General features: G+C 54.3%; 2 protein-coding genes across 2 annotated transcripts; both read right to left on the bottom strand.

The window, feature by feature from the left end:
* Positions 1–360: 360 nt before the first annotated feature.
* Positions 361–13,402, bottom strand: ATP6V0D1 (ATPase H+ transporting V0 subunit d1). The gene is made up of 8 exons (XM_072980770.2): positions 13,123–13,402; positions 7,591–7,762; positions 5,458–5,636; positions 5,026–5,105; positions 4,578–4,655; positions 4,071–4,247; positions 2,983–3,060; positions 361–1,976 (listed from the first exon to the last, which is right to left on the bottom strand). The coding sequence occupies exons 1-8, from the start codon at positions 13,385–13,387 to the stop codon at positions 1,815–1,817; spliced, it is 1,191 nt and encodes a 396-aa protein (XP_072836871.2). The 5' UTR covers positions 13,388–13,402; the 3' UTR covers positions 361–1,814.
* Positions 13,403–14,196: 794 nt separating this feature from the next.
* AGRP (agouti related neuropeptide) lies at positions 14,197–18,250 on the bottom strand. Its single transcript, XM_020797831.3, has 4 exons — positions 18,196–18,250; positions 16,819–16,994; positions 16,200–16,276; positions 14,197–14,485 (listed from the first exon to the last, which is right to left on the bottom strand). The coding sequence occupies exons 2-4, from the start codon at positions 16,979–16,981 to the stop codon at positions 14,306–14,308; spliced, it is 420 nt and encodes a 139-aa protein (XP_020653490.1). The 5' UTR covers positions 16,982–16,994; positions 18,196–18,250; the 3' UTR covers positions 14,197–14,305.
* Between the last annotated feature and the right edge of the window lie 543 nt (positions 18,251–18,793).

Below are 18,793 nucleotides of genomic sequence, written 5' to 3' on the forward strand. Positions count from 1 at the left end.
AATGGCACTCGGGGACACGAGAGTCTTGAGACTGCAGGAAGGAACCGCCACCGTCTCCTCTGCTTAGGCCAGCTCTCCTCTAGAGCAAAGCAGCCAGCTCTGGGCATCCCAGGTTGAAAAGGAGATGGGCGGACTCTGGAAGAGCGCTGGAGGAGGGCGACCCTCATGGTCATAAAAGGCCTGGAAACAAACTCACCTAAGAATTGGCTGAGGGAGCTTGGCAGGTTTTGGCTGGACTGCATGGTTCCGTATCTAGTACAGTAAGTGTGCACTTTTAAAACCGAAAATGTATTCCAGAACCCACACCTGGTTAACAAGTTCTCTTTTGCTTGATATGTCAGAGAGACAGCAAGAGGTGTGTCTTGTGTGGTAAATAATTTATTATCACAGTTCAAGACTAAGACAAACACCAAGACAAGCACTTGAGGCAGAGCCAACGAGCAGAGGCCTGAGGCAGCCCCTTCTTGAGCCAGACAAAGCTCTCCCCCAGCAGACAAGGGCAATGGCTTACTCCAAAGTCTACGAGGAGGAGGAGGAGGAGGAGGCTGCTGTCAGGACTCTCCCCCACCCTTCACAATGGAGGGGCCGGGCCCGGCCAGGCTTTCCTAAGGGGAGGCCACTGCCCTTAGAAAAGGAGGGGGAGGCTTGGCTGGGGTCTCTCGGAGTGGGGAAGGGAAGGGAAGGGGCAGGGCCACCACGGAAGACCTGGGTGCTTTGAGGGCTTTCCGAGGAGAGACCTGCGAGTGATAAGCCCAGGCTGCAGCCCCAGATACACACACACACACACATGCACTCCGTTCAGTTCCGGCCTGGCCAGGCAGCCAGATTGGGCTGAAAAGGCTGCCTTCACAGCAAGCACGCATGCTCAGGCCAGGCGGGAGCACTTACAGGCCTGGCCCTGGAGCCAGGAAAGGGAGGCAGCAGCAACCTCTTCCACGACAAACATGTGGGCATGGGTTGCCACCTCCCCAGGGGAATCCGGGAACCAGCCAGACCCCTTTCCCTGGTTCCAGGGGCCATTCAACTCACCCCGTCTGGCCAGAGAAGGAGAGCGGGAGAAGCTGAGTGGCAGAGCAATACACCCCGGGAACCTCCCCTCTCTCCAAGGAGGTGTTGCAGAGGAGCTGCCCCCCCCCCCAAGAAACCAAGCTGCACCCATGACAGAACAAGAGGCGCTGCATGCTCTGTGTGGGTCCAAGAGCCAACCAGGGGACTAGGCAGGTGCCCTGGGGCTACTTTCCAAGACAACCCACCGAGCACGGCCCTCAGACCACACCTCAAGCACAAGATGCCACAGGGCCTGGCCTCCCCCGCTCCCTCCCATACTTTGGGGGCTGGATTTCCAAAGCCAGCACGCTGTCCCTGTGTGGGTGGGTGTGGATGTGGCCAACCGCAAACTCCACAGAACTGACGGCCACAAGGCAGGACTTTGTGCTGGCTGAGCAAGCGCAGAGACACACGCCTCAGGGGTGACCAGGATGTCCCCAAAAGGAGCCCACGGGGAGGGGGCCACAGAACGGAAAGAGGGCGTTGCTGGCCAAACCGGGAGAAGGAACGCCCGCTGTCAGCCGGCAGAACCAGGAGGGCCCCTCTGGCGTTGAGCCTGCCTCCAGAAATGCTGAACACCGAGTCTGAGTTACACGGAGCACAAACAGTGAGACGTTACACCTGTAAAGGGAGCCGGGCGTGGGGCATCTGGGCAGCCTCCGCCAAGATGCTACCTTAAGAAACCCACTTCAGGGCCTGGAACTTGGGGTGAGGTGAGTAGGAGGCGGGGGGGGCACGGCCTCTTCCGAGGTGGGGCAGAAGAGCGCTCAGAAGATGGGGATGTAGTTGTCAATCTTGGCCCGGTGGCGCTGGGCGATGCACTCAGCAATCCAGACGATGTTGCGACACTCCTGCTCCTTCAGCTTGACGAAGGCATAGAAGACGCCAAAGTGGAACTGGTTCAGGAAGGCCAGCTTGTTCAGCTTCACCTGCCAAGACACGAACCCCTGAAGCACGGCTGCCTTTCCCACCGGTCCCTGGCAGAACCCGCAGGGCCTCTCCCTCTCTCGTGCAGGGCTTTTCAAGGGGGGCCGTCTGAGAAGATGATGCAGGGAACCCACGACAGGCTTCTAGGGAGCTGTCCTGCACGCCTTCAGGTCTCCTCGTACCAAACCACCTTTTGGCAAGGGAGACGAACCTGCCCATGAGAAGAAGCCACAATCCCCTTCCAGAAGAGCTCTGGCCCCCTGCCTCCCTGTTAACTATGTACACTCGCTGGCAGCACGGGGCGCAAGATACCACCAGGCGCGCTCTCTCTGTGCCTGCTTTTGGCGTCTGTGTGGAATCGCCACCGGTGTGAAGGGTCCCTCCTATCTCCAGCAACTGTCCTTGAACTACAGATACCAGACAAGGAACCGGAGCTATCTGTGCATAAGGGTAGGCACCTTGCCACACACCAACCCACACACCTCCCACCACCCAGCTTAGCTCTTTATCTGATCAGCCAGCCTCTCCCTAACTTCCGACCCACTTTCAGAACCGATGGATGGCCTTTCCTGCCACAGCAACTGCCCCCACCGCCAGGATCCCCTCCCTCAAGAGAGACTGCTCCCCCTTCCCCAGCCCTCCAGCTAAGTTCATCTTGAGCCCCTAGCATGATTGGGCTTTTATGTGGACATTTTCTCAAATTCGGCTGTTGGGAAACTCTTCCTTATGGCTGGTCTACAATTTCATCAGCCATTCTTCTACCTGCAATCACTCCGCATAACACCCTGCCAAGACCTCTGCCTTCTTATTCTGCAATGCAGAGATCGTCCTGCTGAGGCTAACGGGGCTGGTGCCAGGAGGCGACAGGGACCTCTTGACACAAGGGTGGAAACAGCCCATCCACTCGCAGAGAGCTCCAGCTCCGGCTCCAGCGCCTGCTAGGGCTCCGAACCCCACCCGCCGGTCCCCCAGCCCCCAGGAATGCCCCCAGCCAGATGGCCTGCTCACCTCGTGCTCAAAGAACCGGTCCTCAAGGGTTTTGTCCCCAGGGTTGCTCCCTGCCCCTTCAAACAGCAGTTTATACTCCTGGAGGAGAGAGACAGGATGAGGCAAGACGCGCAACCGTTCCAGGTTAGCCCAGCCCTTGCAGGGAGGGGGAGCCCTTCAGACAACCGAAGAGCACCTGGGTGACGAGCAGCGGCTCCACTTCCTCCACCCAGGAGGCAGAGAAACAAGAGACAGTGGCTGGGAAGGACAGAAGCAGATGCAGAGGGGATCTTTGGAGGCTGCTACTCAGGCGCCACGCAGGGAAGGGCGGCATCAAAACGTAAGAAAACAAAAGAGGAGGCCAGCACATCCAGGGGGTGCCAAAGGCTGCACTGCAGGAGGAGGGTGGGTGGGTGGGTGGGGGAGAAGCACTGACCAGCGGCAACCATTTTCTAGCCCAAGAAGGAAGACAAGTCAGCTTGGGTGGGGGTTTTTTGGGCAGGGCACCTGATGCCACGGAAGAGATTTCAAGGGAACTGAGTCTTGTCAAGGGGAAACAAGATGAGGGAAGGGGGTCCACTTCATCATTCAGTATGGCCAGGCTCCTGACAGACCCGGACAAGGACAGCCTCCGCCCTCCTCTCCACAGAGCCAGCTCCTGACACTCACAAGCCATTTCAGGGAGTCAGTGGAAACCCTCCCACCGGCCTTGGGAGGCAGAGGAACCTTGCTGTCAGGACACTGAAGAGGCCCACCTGCAAGGGCGGTCGGGCTATGGGGCCAGGAGTAGGGATATGCCCCCCTCCCACTGCAGGAGAGCACCACTGAGCTTGGGAGGGGCCACCACTTGTGGCTCCTGGGAATCGATCTGATCCCAGCGCTCCCCTTTTCCAAGCAGGAGGAAAGAGCCCCATGAAAGCAGGAGGGAACGCCCTTCTCCACCCACCCCCACCCACCCCAACAGCAGAACCGTAACAATCATGGGAAAAGGAGCTGCTCAACATACGGACGCATGCCTGAACACGCTCCCGCACCAGCAGGCAGGCAGGCAGGCTCCAGGCAAGCCTCTTTCCCCGTTGCCCCTCAAAATGTGCTAGGGAGGCTCTTACCGGGTAGTAATCAGCCACTGCTTTGACTTGCTCATAGTCATCAGCGCGGGCCAGCTGGGCCAGCCCCTCAGGATACAGCTTGCCACAGTGGGGGAACAGCTTTGCCCGGTCTTCCTTGGAGAGTTCTGTGCCAAAGGAGTTGATGGTGATGATGAAGGCTCTGCGGTCAGCTTCAAACTGCAAGAAAAGAGGAATGGGGGCAACACATGAGGAAAGGCCTGTCCTGGCACAAGAGGGAGCCAAGAGGGAGACTAGCCCCTCCTGGGCGGGCGGGCGGGTGGGCGCGGGCATTCACACAAGTGAGGAGTCTGAGCAAAAGAAGGAGGAACACCGGAAGGCTCAGGGATCAACAGACCTCCCTGCTCAGCTCTGAAACTCAAGGCTGCAACACCCCTTCTAGCTCAGCATCCCTCAGAGGCACCCTTTCCCAGGCTGGCAGGAGCCAGTTCTCCTGCCGACGGCAAGCCCACGCCAGGTAAGGCCCCTTGGCCTGGGAGCTCCTCCTACCTCCAAGATGGGGCACATGGCATCCGCCGTCGTGCCTCCCAAGGCTGTGCAGAACTTGTAGAAGGACTCGAGGTAAGCCTGTGGGGAGGAGGGAGGAGAGAGAAAGAGTCCCATGCAAGAGTCGGTCCGCCTCTCAGTCAACCAAGGAGGAAGCCTGCCACATGGGCTCTGATGGAAACCCCTGGCTGGCTGGCTGGCTGGCTGGCACATGATGGGCTCAGTGGCTATCCGCTCGTGAGCCAGGTGTTTCTCCCCAGGCCAAACCCCACGAATCCCATAGGAGAATCTCCCCACAGACTGGATGCTAACTTTTCTCAGTCGAAATGAATAGCACCCTTTCCTGCACCCAGTGCAATGATGCCCACCAGAAACAACCTCAGGGAGGTAATGCTCCCCTTCTGGGTGCCTTGAAACCCAACAGCCCTTAGCTTTCCTGTCTATTCCTGACCTTGTACAGCGTGTTTCGGATTATTTCAATGTTCATTTCATCCAGGTCCTGCTCAGATATGCAGTCTTGGAAGAAGGCAGCTGAAAAACAAGGGGAGGAGTGAGCAGGGCAAAAGGAAGCTGGCCGGCCAACCAACAACAGGGTCCTGTACAGGCCCTGGCAAGGGCCAGGGAGATCCTGGACCAGCTGCATCTCCACAGTGACCACTCACTAAAGGGAGTGAAGACTTCACAATCAAGAAAGCCACAGAGGTTTCAAACTGGCTGCCTTAAAATGGCTGACCAAGGGGAATGTAGGCCATTAAGGAAGTGCAAGCAATGGACGTTTCGTGATTACCCACCAGTGGCAACCCACAAAGTCAAGACACCCACAGATTCCACAGATCTCCTTGACAACAAACCCTCTCCCTGAAACAGTGGGGCTCTTCCTCACCCAGAGGTGTATCCACCAAGATGGCATTGTAGAGCTCTGCTGGGGTCTGGGCGATGTTGACCGCCTCCATCTGCTCAAAGCTGCCCAAGGGGTGGCATTTGGGCACCAATTCTGCAATGGAGCGCTGGTGCAGAGTCCCCGTGATCAGCAGAATAACGTTGTCAATCATGTAGCTATACCTGGATGGAGGCAAGAAAAGGGGTTGGCTTCAGGGGTAGAACAGGGGGTGCTGGGTGCTCCCCAGTGACTCTGGCACGGCAGAGAGGCCATGAGCCAGGAGGTGACCTCTGTGCTGCTGGAAGAATCAATGACACCTGACTCTGCCTACCTGCTCCTTCCTGCTAACACTGTGTCACCCTTGGAACAAGGAAGGGCCCCAGGAGCCACTGAGCTGTGGGGGGAAGGAGCTCACGTTCAGAGGCAGGCACCTTCTGCACACGGAGGGCCATCCCTCATCCGTGACAGGTGGAGAAGGCCAGGCTGGGAGTCCTGCTCTTGGGCAGACAGAATGCTGTGGGTTAGGCAGGCTGGGGAAAGGGCTATCTTCAGGCACCTGCTCGGCCCCCACCCCACCCCAAGCAGGGCACAGCCTGGCCGGACTTTGCTGGTGCAGAACCCAGGAGCCCACCTGGGCCCCTAGGTCAAGGTCTTTGCTCCTCTTCCAGAGAAGCAGGCAGAGATGCAGGGGCCATGGGAGGACACAGAGCCTCTGAAAAGGAACCCCTTGGTGAATGCCACTTTCACCTGGGTGGCACCTCAGGAAGCTATAAAAGGCTTTGCTTTCAGGGACACTATTTTACGGCTGCTCCTGCAGGGCAAAGCACCATAAAACAGGATTCAAAGCAAGCAGCCTCCTCTTCACCCTGCCCAGGAACAAGGCCAGTCCTTCCCTGACAGCCAACATCTGTGGCACACAGCGCCTCTGCTACATGTCGCCCAGGCTTGTGGAAATCGAAGCAGCAGCCAACAAGGGGGGCGGATCCTGGAGCAAAGGCACAGGGTTTCAGCAGAGCAAGAGGCCCAGGGAAGGAGTCCAGCTGCCCGCCCGCCTGCCCGCCCCCTCCTGCCCCCAGTCTGGTACTTAGAACTGCCCTGGGACCCTAGGATCCTGCCAAAAGCTCGGTCCCCTTTCTTCTCTCGCAGCATTTTTCTTGTTCCCTTTCCCGGTACTGCTGCCCTTGGAGATCACCTCATCCTCTGTAAAGTTAAGACCCAACGAGCAGAAGATTCCCTTATAAGACTCTCCTGTTGCTTCCCCCTTCCTGTCCCCCACGACTGAGCTGTCCTTGGCCCAAAAACTGCCTTCCTGGGTCAGGACTGCTGTCACAAAAAGCAGTCCAAGGTTGGCCCCTCCCTCCCTCCCTCCCGCCTGCCCTTCCTGCTGCATCCCACAAGCCTTTCTCTCCCTGGCTTCGTTTAGAGATGCCCCCCACACACACACACACACAACCAGAGCCGATGTAGGATACAGGCGGCAGGCTCTGCTTTGGGCAGTGGCTCCCCTTCCTCCTTCATATCAAGCCAAGAGGCAGCAGTTGCTCCCAGCTGGCTGGACTTGGGATGGCAGGACCAGGCAGGCAAGAAGTGGGGCTGGGGATCAGCAGGCGCTGCAGAGAGGATCTGCCTCTCCCTCTGCTGTGGCTGCTCTTGAGGGACCACCGGGAGGTTTCAGAGACACTCCCTGCTCTGCTTCTTTCTTTCTTTCTTTCTTTCTTTCTTTCTTTCTTTCTTTCTTTCTTTCTTTCTTTCTTTCTTTCTTTCTTTCTCTGTCTCTTTCTCTCTCTTTTCTATGGGTGGTTCAAAACATACAATAAAATCATACAGTAGAAATCACTGTGTACATTAAAAATAGAATAGAATACAACAAACCCTGTTGCTAGATAAAACAATGAGCTTACCTTTAAATAAAAAGATACAAATTAAACCCATTTAAGCCTCTCAGGTGCATAACAAGAACAGGTTTGAGGATTGCACGTCAGAAGATCCCTTCTAGGCCAAGCTGACGGTGGTGCTCTACTTGGCAGGGAAGTCCCTCAAAGTCCCTGGAATGGTGGCTTCATGTCCCAAAGCCATCACTTTCCCTGCCAGAGGCTACCAAGGTCTTCTGGTACCCAACAGGCACCTGGAACTTACGTGATGAAATCCAGGAAGCTGGCCAAAGGCTCATAGGCGTGGTTTCTCATATGGCGGAACTCCACTACCATTTTCTCCTTCAGCTTGTCATCAATGACGGAGACCGTGAGTGGGGAAGCCTCATTGGCCAGGAAGTTCCCATAGTCTGTACTCTGGAGATGGAGCTTCAGGTCTGAAAAAAGATGGCAGGGGCTTTCCTGATTCAAGGAATGCTACAGACAGACAGAGAGCCTGTGCCTGATCAGCACAGAGGCATCATAACAACAATTCCCAAGCAATGGAGTGATGAAGTGGCTGGTCTGATGGCACCAGCGTGACAATCCTGGGGCAGGGTTCGAAAAGGGCAGCCCCTCTGTCCCAGGAAAACTTTGGCCCTAGGGTTAGGATAGAGTTTTGCCCTAGGAATGGCTAAGCACATGGCACACTGTGGGGACCCTTTGTAGAATCCCTTGGGTGGTTTTACACCCTCTTTAGAGTCTTGGCTAGGATGGCCAACTTTGGCAGATGCACTGAATTAAAAGAGGCCTTGGGACCCCTCTCTTGACCCATGGGAGGCAGCAGCATGGAATGCTTTACATTTGAAAAGCAGCATTTAAGGCCCTGGAGAAGGCTATGCATAGGCCTCCCCTAACCAAGAAGCCTAACAGCTCTGAGCACCTTTTCACCTGGCCAGGTGAACCAGATTAAAAAAAAAACACTTTCTTTTCCACTGGGAAGTTTTATTGGCCTTCTAACACTGTTCCACCACACCTAGTTTCCTGCCTCTGTTGCCCTGGGAAAGGGTTGTGCAAACACTTCCACACGTTTATGTCTGGCTTTTCAGGAAGCTCACAAAAGTAACTGTTATAACCATACATATCCTACTGTAAAAACTCAAGACACAGGAAATATATGTACATTTATAGCCACCCTCTTACTTTTCTACCTGGATGCCAAAGAAAAGTGGCTGTTTATAAGGCTTATTACACTAATGAAAGCTCGCCCAGTATGTGATCTTATGACGCTCTCCGTGTCTCTCCAAGCCGATTCACCAGAGCTGCTTAAGCCAAGCTTGGAAACCATACTGGAAGAGAGCCCCCCAGCAGGCTGGGCAAACAGCCTGGTCCCCTTCTTCCATCCACAGCAGTGAATCCAGCATGAAAGGGCAAACAGGCTTGGGTTCTAGAACCCCATTTCCAATCCGAGGAAACACCTGGGGATTTTTCCCTACCTAAATTAACCTGACCTGGAGAATGTGACGTAGCCCCAGGGTGGAATGGGGAGCTGAATCCCTAAACTCTGTGCCACACGGCCTGAACACAAAGGCCTGACATCTGGAGAAGCTGGAGCTGGCAGCTGCCAGGAGCCACAACACATTGGCTCAGGTATGCCACCCACAAAAGCCAATGGTCAGCAGGTTTGACAGGCACAGCTGTCTCCTCCTTGCACTCAAAGTGAAGCTGCCCCAAACCCAAACCCATACCCTGGTCACTTCCAAACACTGAGCAGCTCCAACCTCATGGAGATGCTTGAGTAGCCCCTAATCCTTCCTGGGCTGATGCAACTGAATGAATCCAATATGGCCACTTCCTGGAAAACCAATGGCTTTGTTGTAGACTGATTTCCTTCTGAAACTCTCTGGTCCACTCTAGCAGCCAGTGGATATTTGCAATATGAGAAGAGGCCTGTGGCTGCTTCAGATACAAGCAGAGGGCAAATGCAACTGTGGGAATGGGCCCCAGCTCATAAAAAAAGTTTATGACATAAACACATGTTCAGCCTGTAAGGCGCTAGGAAGAGCCACCACTGCAATTAAGACAGATGCCAAACTATAGTCTGAAGCTGAGAATTCAATTTATTGATTATCCTGAAGGAATCTAAGATTGCCTCCCATACAGAAAGCCCATTCAGCTTTGGGAAAGCCTAGGCACGTATGACATGACGGCTGACGACACACAGACACCAACCGGACCGCTTCTTCCTCCTCTGTGTTTTTGTCAGGCTGGTTCCAACTATCTCTTCCTGAGGGATGTGCCTTCACAGGCAACTTAAGGATGATTTTTAAATGCCAGGGTTGCCCCTAAAGATCTAAGGTGAGCCCAACTGAAAACTGTTCGCTGCTTTCTGCAAGGAAGTGGTCAAGCTCTTTCTGGGTAATGTCTTACATCCTCACTTCTCAGAGTCTATAAAAAGCCAAAGGGGGGGGGGAGCCAGACTTCAAAAGCAACTACCTGTTTGGAACTCAGCACTCAGAGAACAGAGGGGAAACCTGGCCCATGATATTTAGGCAGACAGAGGATGAGAATAAGGCCTGTGGTGCCATCTCATGGCAGGTCTGGGGAATGGCACCTGGATTATCCTTCCCGTCCCCTTCAGAGATAAGTGGAAATCTGCAAAATTACAGAGAAAGCAGGAGTCCCCACTTCCCTATCAATGCTGAGCATTTCAGAATGTCTTTCTCCTCCTCCTTCTCAGAGTTCACCCCATAAAACATCCTCTGTACTCAGACAATCGGGCAATGAAACGGAAAGAGCTGCAGACTGGGAAGGGAGCAAAGTCCTTTCTCAAAGTGAAGGATATCAATGCAGTCTTCAGAATGTGTACTGGGTAAGCACAGTCATCATCCACATCAGCGATATTGAACTACTGTGCTTGAAAGGGCATCTTTGGGAATCTCCAGCCAAAGTACAAGGCTGACAGGTGAAGATGGCAACCCCAGACACCACACCCTGGTCCTCAGCACCCACAGGGCATCAGAGAAGAAAGCAAATAGGGGGAAGGTGATTTGAGATGAGTGTGAAGAAACTGGGTGGAGACGAAAAAGCCTGGATTTTCTCATGAAAAGGGACTGCCCCAGAGAAGGGAGGGAGGGATGTGTGGAGAAGGGGCAGCTGTTGGTGGGTGTGGTGGGGGGCACAGTTAAAAGGAAAACAATAATCACTGGATGCCCCACTAATAAAGTCAACCACCAAGCAAGCACTGGACCCAGTGCCATATGGAGAAAGGCAACAGTTAGCAAGGAAAGGCTCAGCCCATTTATATCAAATTCAACTCTTTGGCCACCATTCCCTCCCTCAATTAAAAACAAGAAAAAGTGTTTTTTTCAGAATATCTGCGAACCCTGAAGGAACAGCATAGAAGACCAGGAATATAAGGTGGAAAGAAATAACTGCCATCTCTTAAAATGGATGGAATCCCAGAGACGTTTAGTCTCTGGTCATGCAAAGAACTGGGATACCTGGAAGTTACCTAATAAGCTACAGACTTCACTTTGCAGAATGAAAGTGAACCCAAGGAAATGGGGGCTTGCCCAGACAGATTCCTTTGAAAGTGCTGAAAAAAACAGGCAACATTTTGATTTCTCTCACTGACTGGCTGCCTGTGTCAGATTTTTAAATAGTTTGTTATGCATTACTGCTGTAAATACATTTTAAGTATTTATTTATTTATTTGATTTGTATCCCGCCCATCTGGTCTATGCGACCACTCTGAGCGGCTTTTGTATTGCTTTTCTTTACCATTTCTCAGAGTGCTATCTGTTTGATCCTTTTTAATATTTGTATACTCATTGTTTTCAGCTTTAAATGTTGTCTTTTAATTATGTATGCCACCTTGGGCCCCTTTTCAGGAGAAAAGTGGGGTAAAATACATTTATTAATTTCACTGTGGTGCTTCTGATGTGAACAAAGAAAAAAGCTGGAAGGAAAGGTGACCAGTGGGGCAGCTGGAGGTTTCATATTTATTGGGAATGGTGGCAGGTGATAAGGTGGTGGAACTTTAATGTAGAAGATTATTTTGTGTAAAAACAAGGAATCTGGCTAGGACACTGTACAAAGCCACTTAACTTCTGTGTCTCAGTGGAAAGAAAATGCAACTCAACTACCTGAAACATTTTGCACATTTTCAGTGACTACTGACCCCTAACCATGCACTAGATGTAACAAGAGAAACTTGCTATCAGAGAGGAAGATCTGATAGAGGGACACCTGGCCAGAACTCTGAGCAGGCCGGACACGCACAACTGGCTCAAAGCATCAACTGCACAGGGACAAGGAGCAACGCTTCTTGGCTGCCAGAATACATGAGTAAAAGAAAACCAGAGTCCATGAGCTCGCCATGGCACCTGACTCCATTCCTGGCCCATAGATTCATTTATATTACTATAAGCACAGAATTGCTGTATTGGGCTAACTCAAGGAAATGCAGGCATCACATGGGTGGGTGGTGTCCCAGGATCTCTCTGAAAAAGCATGACAGCAGGAAACAAGGCACCAGCAGTGGCAGCAAGTAGGAAATGGAGAACCATCGGCCAGAGACTGAAAGGAGGAGAAATGGCCAGCCTGGCCTCTTTCTGTGGAACAAAGAGGAAGCCCAGAGCAACTGCCCCATTTCTCATCAGGAACTGAAACTTGAGTGGGAACCTGGATGTGCTCTTCCGCAGCACCCTCAGGATCATGAAGAAGGAGAGTGAGCCAGGAAATCCTGGCCCGAATCTCAGCTTTGCCACAGACTCAATAATTGCCTTGAACCTGAAACATGCCGTTTTCCTTCTATTTCTCTTTTCTCCTGCAGAAGGGATGGTACCGTATCACTTCTCACTTTAGAAGGGGCAACTCTAAACCATCCTGTTGTTCGGCTTCCCAACTTATCTCTCATGTTCTTCAGCCAAGAATTCCTTTTCTGGCTTGCACTTCTTTTCCCATTCATTTTGCTTTGGTGGACCAACTGTAGAAATCGGCACTGTTTCATTTACCCTAGGGGAAGAAATCCTCCCAAATGTTTTCACCTTTTTCATAGCACCCTGTCTTCAAGCACACAGCTCCGACCGGAGATTATCCTCACTTCTTATGTTGCAAGAAGGAAACGCTAATGAACCTTGACCTCCTCCCTAGTACAGCAGAGAGTCTAAAGGAGAATGCCAGGCCAAGCCTCCATCCATGCCCCATCCGTGTAGGTGCTGGCCCTGGCATGGCGGCTCAGCCTCCCCTTATGGGGCTCCACTGGATGGGGTGGGCGCTGCCTTGCCTGTAACCCAACACAAGCACCCAGGGGTGGCCTCCAGCTTGAGATGCCAAAGGAAGCTGAATGGCAGCGCCCACAAGTGCTCCTCCAGCACGGCCCAGGCAGTGGGGTGATGGTGGGCTCAGCCTCCAGCAACGCATGCGGTGGGCGGGGGGCGAAGGACGCATGGGAAGTAAGGAGCCGCAGCCCCGAGGCAGAGACTGCAGGAAAAAAGCAACCAGCGAAGGGCTTTTCCATCGGCGCCGCTTCCCAGGGAAGGCAGGCGGGAAAGTAAAGCGACCCGGTTCCCCTCCCCGAGTGAAGGCGGGACGGCGGGACTGCAGCCGCAGGCCCCAAGGCCGCGATCCCGGGGCACGGCGCCCCTCCCTCCGGGACACCCACCACCACCGCCGCCGCTGCTGCTGCTGCGGAGCCGGAGACGTCTCCCTGCGAGGCTGGCCCTGCCCGGGAACGCCTCCCGCCCGGCCACACCAGCAGCTTCGGGGTCCGGAGCAGATGGCCCCCCACCCCCCACCCCCCACCCCGCCTGACCTTCGAGGCTCTCGCACTGGACCAGGTTGACGTAGTCGGCCTGGCTGAGCACCCCGGCCTTGAAGCCGCGCACCAGGCCCTCCAGGTACCCGCTGTCCACGTTGAAGGTCAGCTCCGGGAAGCACGACAGCGGCATGGCGGCGGCGGCGGCGGAGCGGCAGGGCGGGCGGGCGAGCAGAGGAACGGCAGCGGCCGGAGAAGAAACAGGAAGAACAGCGACGGCTACCCTTCCTCCGGGAAGCGGAAATGACGCCACGTCGGTCATGACGGCAGCGAGACCGTCCCCGCCCTTTCGCCCTATCAGGGACTCGGCGCGGCGACGGCGGCAGCCACAGAGACGTGCGCGCCCTAGAGAGTACCGCTCCTCGGCTTCCGGCGCAGAGGCGGCCCCTTTTTCTTCGCCTTCCTGCCGAGGCGGAAATGAGGTCAACGCGCCTAGGCGTGGCAGCGAGGGACCCGCGATTGGCCAGGCTTACCGCCCGGCAGCCTCCCCCCCCTTCGCCTCGGGAGGCTCCCTGCGGGAGATGCGCGCTTGCCGGTCTTTGTCCGCACGTGCCGCCAGCACACGCGTGTCTGCCCAAGCCCGCTCGCCCGCCCGTCCGGAGGGAGGGAGGGAGGGAAGGAGGACGGCAGCGGCTGGGAAGGGCGGGACAGGGCGCGGGGGCCGGCACGAAAGCTTGGGGCTCCCCGCCCGCCGGACCGGCCGCCCGCTGCCCCCGGAGCTCGGGAAAGCGGCCTTGTAGGGCTGCCGCTCCCGGGCCGAGGGAGGCGGCGGTCAGCTGATTCCCCCCCCGCCGCCGCCGCCTGAATAACACGGATCTCGCGGGGGGCGGGGGGGGGCGCCGCTTCCCTGGAAGAGCCCAGCGCGGGGCCCCTCCCCCACCTGAGCAGGGGCGCCCCCCCCCCGGGAGCCCCACATGGGAGGCGCCCCGTCTGGCGGCGGGGGGGGGGTCGGCGGTGGCAGATCCTCGCGGGGGGGCCCTCCCCTCCCCTCCCCTCCCTTCTCAGGTCCTTAACCTCCTCAGACTCAGGCGAGCGGCCCCTCCCGGGAAGAGAAAGCCGAGGCTCAGCAAGTTCTTTCGGGGGTTTTTTATTATTACGGAGAGGGCGGAAAAGGGCGCCGCGTCCCTCCGGCCTCCCGGCCCCGGGAAGGGGCTGCCCGGCGGCGGGCCGGAGGCGGCCGCTAGTTCCTGCCGCAGGGAAAGGCGTTGCTCAGCCTCTTGCAGAAGCAGTTGGCGTTGAAGAAGCGGCAGTAGCAGGTGGCGCAGGGGTCGCAGCAGGGCAGCCGGTGGCCCAGGCAGGACTCCTGCAGGCGGACGCACCTCCGCGGCGGCGAGCGCTCCTCCCGAGGGCCCGGCGCCCCCTGCAAGGAGAGAGGAGGAGGAGGAAGAGGCGTTGGGAGGGGAGGGGAAGGCGGGCGGCTGCCCTAAACAGCGCCCGGGCGCAGAGAGACAGAGAGCAGCAATTCGGTTGGCCCCGGTGAGGCGGGCGGGCGAGGGGGGGGGAGAGACACTGAAGGGGGGTCGCGGTGTCGTGCCCCCGCGCGCCTGCCTGTGTGCGCCTTGGACGGGCCTCCCGCCTGCAGATCCCAGGCTGCTTCTCTTTTGGCTCATGCCTTGCAGGAGGAGACTCTCCTGGTCCAGGAAGGACCCTCTCCTCTTTTCCTCCTCCCACCCCACCGCCTGGGTACTGACCAGGGAATGCCTGATTTTCCGGAGGAGGACTGACTCTCCACAGGGGCTGAACTCCTCTGCATGAGTCTTGGTTAGGAGGGCTACCTCCCCGATGTGGTTTTACCAGCACACAAAAACCTTCTTGTTTAAGCCAGTCTTTGGCGGCTCTCTGAAAGCTTAAAATGGGCCTCTTAAAGCCTGTGCTGCAGCCTTTAATCTATAATAGTTGCATTTAATTTAACTGAGGGATTTTAACCTGGTTTTAATTGTGTGTGCATTTTAAACATGACAATGCTTGTAATTATTTATTTTATTTATTTATTTATTTATTTATTGTCATTGTAAGTATATACACAGTACTGTATACCCATACAATGAAATTCACAGACATCCAGAGACCAGACACATGCACACACATAAAATTCCCCAAACACTCCCCACCCACTTAAAAAAAATCCCCCAACACTCCCCACCCACTAAAAGTCCCTCACTAAAAATACAAACATCTACACCGCAGGCCAAGTAACATAGTCCACCTAACTATTCACTACTGGTGGTCTTTAAGCTCATTATTAAGTGTAATTATAGCTTTGGGATAAAAACTACTCAGAAAACGTGTGGTCCGAGTCTTAATTGTTCTATATCTTCTGCCAGACGGCAACAGTTCTAAAAAGTTATAAGCAGGATGGGAAGAGTCTCTCGGGATGCTGTGTGACTTCCTCAGACAGCGGGATGTGGTGTCCTCAGAAGACACCAGGGTTGGTAGCTGGAGCCGGATGATATTCTGGGCAATTTTAATGGTTCTCTGTAGAGCTTTTTTGTCTGCTACAGAGCTACTCCCAAACCATGCCAGAATGCCATAGGTTTTAATATTCATAATATACTGTATTTTTAATTGTGCTTGTTATTTTAATTATACCACAGGTTGTCTTGGGTGCCAGTATTTGGCAGGATAAACACAAAAACAGATCAATGAATGAGACTTCATGCTGTTCACACAGCCCCGGGTTCAGAACATGACAAGCTACTCTACAGAGACCCATCCCTGGTTCATCAGGGCTAGCATTTCCTGTACTGGCTGGGTTGGTGGCAGTGGCTGTCCAGCATTGCAGGAGAAGTCTTTCGGGCTCCACCTGGACACCCTTTGCCACCAGACACTTAACCTTCTATACAGAGCATGGGCTTTGCCTCTGAGCACTGGTCCTGTCTTGCCCAGTACAAGGATCTTTGAGTGTCCGGGCCTGAACCGATCCCTCTTTGCCTGAGGATGTACAGAGCAGCAGCTGCCAGTGGAAGGGGGCTGGGCTGGGCTGGGCTGGGCTGGGCTGAGGAAATCAGGGGTCTGACTGAAGGTGAACCTGCTGCTAGTCAGGATGTAGCAGGAAGGCTGCTCTGGGGACTCACCTGTTGCTCCATCACGCTGATGTCTGCCACATGGTCATCCTGTGCTACAGGCATCTCCAAAGCCAGACGGTCAAAATCTGGGAAAGAAAGGTGGGAGGAATCATGGAGAATGCAAAGGGCGCCCAATGGTCATAGCAGAGCTTGTGGTTACTTTAGAAGCATCACGGGGTGTTCTGAGCACATACGCATGCACTCATTCTCACATAAAATGCCCAGGGCAAGAAAAGGGTGAAAGCAGAAGCCCTTTCACATCAAACCAACAGTTGGAATATCTGACATGGTCAGTGCAAGTTCAGGGCAACAGCCGAGAGCTTTTTTGTTTAGAAAGGACAGTACATTTCCAGAGAGGACGCTTATTCAGCTCAGAATCTCCCCCTCCCTTTGCTGGCAGTTTAGCAATGGTGCTCCTCCTCTTCAGGCACAGATAACACTGGGTTGAGCCCTACAAACAAATGCCACCAGAGCCTCTTACGAACTGGGCAGGCAAGGAGATCTAGCATCAATGGGCTGCCAGGTCTGCATAACCATTTACAGAAGAGAAGGGAACCAGCCTCTAGGCATGACTGCTCCACTCAAGGCTTTGAGAAAGCAGGAGGGGAAGAGATTTAGAGAGACCAACCTGGTGGGGGCACCTCTCTGACCATCTGTAGAAGGCTTGGGTAGCTTGACTGGCCTGCTTCGTAGAGAATGGATCCTCTCTCATCCAGGTGGTTGGGGCTGGAGGCCAGGAGTCCTGGGATTCCCTGTAGAAGTCCGAAGGAGAGCAGCAGCATCCTCAGCATCCTTCTGGACAACCTGCGTGCAGGGAGTGGGGAAAGAAGGAAAACTGAGCTGCTCATAGGTGGAGGTACAGGAAGGATGGCAGAGAGCCTCTATCCTGGCATCCAGGTGGTTTTTTCTTTTTCATTCGCACACCATAGTTGTTCAAGAGCCAAAGTGAGACATTTGGGCACAGAAGCACTGTGGAAGTGATGGAGCAGACCAGCCATCCTCCTGGTGTTGCCTTCTGTGTCTATTCCAGCCTCCCAACCCAAAGCCGCTGTGGCCCTGGGCTTCCATGTGCCACCCAGGCCGGCAAAGAGAGATTTCACGGCCCCAGTCAAGCCAGCAGAATAAGTTTCTACCGAGCGGTCCCCTCTGTGAGGAGCTAACTTGTGAAATGTACATTGTCTCCAGGATTCCACTATCACCATCCTCTCAACCCCAGATTTTGCTCCTACAAGGCAGTGGCCCTTTTTCTGAATATATGAATCTCACTTGATTCATGCTTACCTGGCAGTCGGATTAGTTGCTCCCCTTGATGTTCTGTTTCTACTGCTGAGATGCTTCGCGGGAGTGTGGAGTGTGAGGGGCCCTTACCTGCGTTCCTTGCAAGCAGGTCTGACAGATCTCCTGAGATCCTCGCCACTGCACACACACCCCAACACGGCCAAGTGCCATGGCTGTCCTCTCTCCCCTGGCAAGCCTGACGCCTTAGAAGGCATGACTTTGGGAGGGTGGACAGGTGTGTTTCGTTCGTGATAGGTTGAGGAAAGTGCCCTGAACGCTGAGGATCTCTCTTCCCTGGTAGTCCCAGAGGAAACATCCTTTGCCTCAGGAAGATTCCTGAACATGATTCAAGAGGCTGCGCCCCCAACTGTACACACAAGTCTCTCTGCCCATGCCCCACCTGCTCCTCCTCAAAAGCATTTAGGACCGTGCACCCTCACACCATCCCTGACAAGTTGCTCAGGATAAGGAAGTGAAAGTCGTCCTGGAGTTGCACAATTTCGGTGTGTAGGTTACAGCAAAGACAGAAAACACCACCCCAGCAGTAGCAATCTCCTCTTTCCTGTACTGTATTCCCTTTCAGTAGAGAGGCCGCAGGGTGAAACTACAGAACGTCCTGCACACAAAGCCTGTGCAGTGCTGTTGCATTATGGCCCCTATCCCATGGAAGAGAGCACATGCCCCACATTGCAGACCAGTTGGTAGGTGATGAGGAAATTCACTGTACCTGGACTTCCTTGTCTCTCTCTCTCCCTCACAAAGCGTCTCTGTGGCTCTGCTGAGCGGCACAATGCCCAAGGGCTTATATTAACCAATCCTAATTAACTGGACGGGGCACATGATTGCGATTTAATGGGTGGGTGGGCTCCTATGCAAACATCACTTTGTCCTTTTCCAGAAGGATTACATTTTGCTTCTGCTGCCTTTACACAGGTTTCCATGGAGGATCTTATTTATTATTTATTTATTTACAAGATTTTTTTTAGCCGCGCCATTACCAGTGGTCTCTGAGCGGCATACAACATTATTAAAACTTTAAAAGCATTAGAAACATTAAAAATAGGCAATAATATTATTCTATACTATATCCTGTAATAATATCCTAATATCACGGGGTCCCTTCAGGGAGACCCCGTGATCCTTCCTCCTCTTGTGGGCGGGTTCCCCTACTCCCCTGCCAGCCAGACCATTCTTGATGAGCTATAACCAGTTGCAGCTACATATCTTGTGGAGCTGGTAGATGAGACTACTCAGAGCATTCCAGAGAAGGTTCCTGCTGCTGAGTAGAACAGACCACTCTGGGACAGAGGGCTAGCAGAGCTCAG

Source organism: Pogona vitticeps, chromosome 10 (assembly GCF_051106095.1).
Source record: "Pogona vitticeps strain Pit_001003342236 chromosome 10, PviZW2.1, whole genome shotgun sequence".
NCBI classification, from domain to species: Eukaryota; Metazoa; Chordata; class Lepidosauria; order Squamata; family Agamidae; genus Pogona; species Pogona vitticeps.

What these genes read in the sequence shown, in the direction of transcription:
- ATP6V0D1 (XM_072980770.2), bottom strand. Translation starts at nt 13,387, where the DNA reads ATGACCGACGTGGCGTCATTTCCGCTTCCCGGAGGAAGGGTAGCCGTC. An exon ending in CCATGTGCCCCATCTTGGAG is followed by an intron (nt 4,248 to 4,577) that starts GTAGGAGGAGCT and finishes CTTTTCTTGCAG; the next exon opens with TTTGAAGCTGACCGCAGAGC. An exon ending in ACCGGTTCTTTGAGCACGAG is followed by an intron (nt 1,977 to 2,982) that starts GTGAGCAGGCCA and finishes GTGTCTTGGCAG; the next exon opens with GTGAAGCTGAACAAGCTGGC.
- AGRP (XM_020797831.3), bottom strand. Translation starts at nt 16,981, where the DNA reads ATGCTGAGGATGCTGCTGCTCTCCTTCGGACTTCTACAGGGAATCCCA. An exon ending in CAGAGAGGTGCCCCCACCAG is followed by an intron (nt 16,277 to 16,818) that starts GTTGGTCTCTCT and finishes TTTCTTTCCCAG; the next exon opens with ATTTTGACCGTCTGGCTTTG. An exon ending in TCAGCGTGATGGAGCAACAG is followed by an intron (nt 14,486 to 16,199) that starts GTGAGTCCCCAG and finishes CTCTCCTTGCAG; the next exon opens with GGGGCGCCGGGCCCTCGGGA.